Raw genomic sequence first — 5000 nt, forward strand, 5'->3', positions numbered from 1 at the left:
ATGTCTGTTGTGGAATCAGCATCTAAACTAACCATAGACTAACTCTCAGTCTAGTCCTGTTCAAGGACCGATCCTTTATACTGTAATGACATGGTCCTCCTGTACACCCTGTCTCTCACTTAGCTGTCAAACACATCAATTGAAGGCTTTTAGACAGAGAATAAGTCCGTTCAGAAATGTTTTAAAAAGTCTGAATGTGTTACCTCATCTGAAGAAATATACCTTTTACTGCATTTAACTATGAATGTTGTACACTCCAACACTACTAGATCATGAGATTTTGACATAACTCAGCTCAAAATTAAAAACTCTTATATGAGTTCTTTATCCAAAGCATTCACTTATTACATATCTCAACTATCTTGCCTCAGAACTCTCTGACATACATAAAACAAGCAGCATTTCATATTGAAATCCATATAGTCCAATGAAAGGGTTAACGGTCCAAATCTGCATGTGTAATCAGTAGATCTGCGAAGAGCACTGACTAGCTCATGTGTGACAAACGTGGGCCTTATAGCAGGGTGAGGAGAGATGGATTGACTGTGTGTTCCAGGAGATCTACATTCCTATCCTCTCTCTCTCCTGCCTTCGTAGAGTAGGAGGCTGGCCTTATCAACTGCTCAGTCATCATCAGACATAGAGAACATCCCATTGCTATGTGCAAAATGGACGTGCGTGCGTGAACACACACACACATACTTCTTCTTCAGGCATATCCTCAGAGCGCTGGCACTGATTTCAGACAGGACTGTCAGGTTCTGGATGAGGGGGGGGCGATGGGGATGGCGGGGGTGGGGGGGTTAGGTGGATGAGGACAGGATAAGAGGGAACGGATGACAGCTCTCTTCCTGTGCAGAGTCACACATGAGACAGGTGACCCAGTTAGCCGTGCCACCATCTGTATCTGAAACTGAGTTCATAGCAAAAAAAAGTGTAGGCCTAATCTAGATCCATATACTCTGATTATCTAAACCACAGACGTTCCATTGCACCAGGGTCCGCTCACAGATTTTGTTCCTCAGATGTTTCTAGAAAAAGGAGTCCTTGTTCGAAAGCACAACAGAAAACAAAGACTGACATCTGAAGATAGTCAGTTAATTTTTTTCTTTTCTTTTAGATGATACAGTTGCTTGAAGTATTGCAGCTGTGTTTTGCCAGCCCTGACTGTAGTATCATACTACAGTGCAGTGTTGTATAGTGGTAGTTCTGGAGTTGGATGTAATGCAGGGGAGAGATGGGTGGTCTGTGACCCAAACACGTCCTATGTATTTCAAGAAGCCATTTGTATGAAGGCTAATAGTTTGGTCTACTCTTAAATACCACAGGAAGGAAGTGAGTATACTATATAGTGTATATTATATATAAATGGTAAATGGACTGCATTTATATAGCGCTTTTATCCAAAGCGTTTTAGAACTTGTGCCTCACATTCACCCATTCACTCACACACAGATGGCAAAGGCAACCATGCAAGGTGCCAACCTGCTCATCGGGAGCAGTTAGGGGTTAAGTGTCTTGCTCAAAGACACTTCGACACACTGCCGGGAGGAGCCGGAATCGAACCAGGAACCTTCTGATTACCAGACGACGGCTCTACCTCCTGAGCCACGATCACCCCCATACTGTATACAAGTCAAGTTGTTACAAAGGATCAGATTAAACCGAATATATATATTTATTTATTGATATATATTGCATAGTATTTGTATATCGTTTGATATCCCTTGTATATTCCTTGTACATATACACGGAATATCCCTTTAGCCCAGACCATAATATTTCATTCTCCTATTGGACAGCGGTCCACCGGCGCCAGGGACCAGCCTCCAGAGTCAGGTTCAAAGTCACCGTCAAGACATGTCTGGACATGCCCGGCCTTGCCCAGGGATACGCGACAGAAATGAGATTGGCACTAGTTTGTTCACCGTGCATATAAATACGGCGCAGGTGAATACAGAAGCACTTAGTCTTACTTAGTCAGAAGTCAAGAGTTACCCAATAAGTTGAAGCCTCACCCACGATACAACGTGCGGTGAAGTATGGCCTGTTTGGCCCCAGAATAGAGCATTGAGACCGCGTGCGAATTAATAACTGAATTGTCAGAGTTTGGCGCTATACCGTCGAGCGCGACATATTTCTATTAAGTCAGTGATAGTCTATTTGTGTATAGTGTATCGTGCGGCTAAAGTTCTACAGTGACCAGCATCCCCAACGCTTCCTCATATTAGCTAGAGTTCTTATCCAGGCTGGGCTGCTTTCATGGCGCTTTCACCCGAGGAGACCTAGACGAGAACCGTGTGGACATGTACACTGGATTAATCTACCCGACGACTACATAGCCCTTTGCGGCTGGAATATATTTGCTTTGGTCCTGTGATTTATGGAGCGGAGAATCGCCGACGCCTGCACGTGTTGGATTTACCCCGCGAGGAGCCAAGTCGAGTCGGCGCCTCAGAGAGCCTGAGGCCGGCTAGCTTTCTTCACTGTGGAGCTACAGTCTACGGAGAACAGCTGTATTCGTCTGTGGATCAAGAGGCTATTGCACCGTCTCCTGTACTTGGAGTCTCCTTAGTCATCGTTGACCAGACTCTCTACTACCGACAGATCTTCTACCCCTGCTGGCTTACAACCAGGGGACCCTTCAGTATCTCCCGCTATATATTACTAGTGTACCATAGATATAATTCCCTAAGATTCAGGTTGTATAATTACCTCCTGCGTAACAGAGAATGGACATTCATTGTTGATTTGCCTACGCACATTCCTTTGCCTTACAAGTGCATCAAAGTATAATCGAGAAGTATTATGTACCTTTTGCTGCAATAAATACTTAAAGACAACTTTGTGTAGAACCGGTTCATTGTGGAAGTGTTCATTATATTTATATATCATGTACTGTATGGCCAGTAATTAAAGTACATAAAGCGGTAGTGGTTTAATGATACCATACTTATCAATACAGTCAGGGAATTGTACCCCTCAGTTACACAAGTCAATTGGGCCTTTATTAATCCCCTTGGGGAAATGCAGTTGTTATAGTAGCAGGGAGAGGGGGGAGGAGAGGTACAGGCAGGAAAAAGGGATAATAATATAAATAGTAATAATAATTGAGTAGAACATAGTAATAATAGTAGAACAGTGGTATATTATATCAAGTGTCAGACAGTCCTAACAGTACTCAAGTTCTCCAGACGTTACTTCTCCAACTATTGGCAGCAGTCCATGGCCAGGTTGTGGAGCCTGATGGCTACTGTCACAAAGGACTAGACACACCTTTGGCAACACTCCTGAAATAATGTGTATTAATGTTCTGGACCTCTCTCTATCCAACACCACCAACCCAACCCCACCCCTACCACCACAGAGCCCTCGCTGTACTTTGGGGAGACAGAGTACACAGTGGACGAGAGCTCCGGCTATGTGGAGGTGCGAGTCTGGAGGACGGGGACCGACCTGTCCAAGACTGCTACGGTCACCGTCCGTTCCAGAAAGAGTGATCCAGTCTCTGCTGAGGGTAAGTGAACGAGTGCTTCAGCAGAAACAAAGGTGTTCCATTGTTAGTTATGTCTAAAAGTTAATTTAATCTTGGACATATGCACATCTACTGCACACACACTGCACTCCACACTGCAGACTGCACTTTACACACACTATCCAAATTATCAATGCACTATATTTTTGTACATTCATACAGTATTATATACTGTGCCATATCGTTAATGCTACTTTTAATGTTATTTCTATGCTGCCATTTATGCTGTTAGTTTATGCTACCTCTACTGCCTTCTTTTATTTTATTCTATTTTATTTGAAGCCTTATTCTTATTCTATTTTATTCTAAACAAGTGCAATTGCTGCTGTAATGTCGAGGAACCAATCAGAAAAAATAAATAACGCACAACCTCCGTTCCTTGGTGCTGAGCCAAACTGTAAAAACAGTAGTACATGAAACAAAGCGGGGCTTGCAACTCACTTTTGATGCTATTTTTTTGTCACAATTAAAACACCTTGGAGCATCAAAAGTGAGTTGCGAGAATCCAAAAATGCAAATAAAAATTGAGTTTAAAAAAAAACAAAAGTGAGTTGCGAGCCCCGCTTTGTTTCATGTCGAGGAACCAAAACATAAGAATGTCACCGTCTTTACCTGTATGAAGATATGACATAAAAGAAATCTGAATCTGAACAATATACATCACCCACTAGCTAACCTACGTGATGCACTACTGGTGCAACACAGCATATTGCCTCAGGAGTAGGTTTACAGGATCTCCACAGAGTTCAACAAATCAGTGTGGTAGACCACATCATATATAGGCCTATTATGTAGGAGGTGGAAATGCTGGCTGAGCTTTCTCTTGCCCTCAACCTCCCAATGCAATTTTGTATCAAAAATAAATCTCAAAATTCGTTCTCAACAAATATATAATCCTATAATTGGCATTGAATATTGAAACACATTAAATAATCTGCCAGTTGCATTTAGTTTCAACCCGAATTAACTTGTATGAAGAGATTTATCAAAACAAGGCATGTGCAGATTGGGTTGCTTGTTCTTGATAAGTACAATTATGATTGAAACAAGTGATATTTTATCTCACTTATCTCTTGCTTGTTTCAAAAGCAGAAAAAAAGAGATTTGAACATGAACATTTTCTTTCTTCTTATGAGTGTGGCTTCCCAGCACCATGGGCACTCGCATAGGGCTATACTTTGTCTCACTCGTGGTGTTTCAGTGAAAAAGGAATGTCCTCATTGTGGGCTTATAGTCTGACCATATTTCTGACCAAAATGACTCTCTCTCTCTCTCTCTCTCTCTCTCTCTCTCTCTCTCTCTCTCTCTCTCTCTCTCTCTCTCTCTCTCTCTCTCTCTCTCTCTCTCTCTCTCTCTCTCTCTCTCTCTCTCTCAGCTGGTCTAGACTATGTCGGTATCAGCCGTAACCTGGACTTCGCCCCTGGGGTGACCATGCAGACGTTTAGGGTGACCATCCTGGATGACC

At 42.6% G+C, this 5000-nt stretch overlaps 1 protein-coding gene across 1 annotated transcript in view; it reads left to right on the forward strand.

Annotated features, from left to right (window-relative positions):
* Nucleotides 1-5000, forward strand: part of frem3 (Fras1 related extracellular matrix 3) — a gene marked incomplete at its 5' end in the record, with an annotated part of 59151 nt that overhangs the window by 35096 nt on the left and 19055 nt on the right. The window contains 2 exon segments of the mRNA XM_084319177.1: nt 3368-3517; nt 4911-5000. The exon segment at nt 4911-5000 is cut by the window's right edge and continues 66 nt beyond it. Coding sequence (XP_084175303.1) covers nt 3368-3517; nt 4911-5000 — 240 coding nt within the window.

Source organism: Notolepis coatsorum, assembly GCF_963971535.1.
Source record: "Notolepis coatsorum genome assembly, chromosome: 7".
NCBI classification, from domain to species: domain Eukaryota; kingdom Metazoa; phylum Chordata; class Actinopteri; order Aulopiformes; family Paralepididae; genus Notolepis; species Notolepis coatsorum.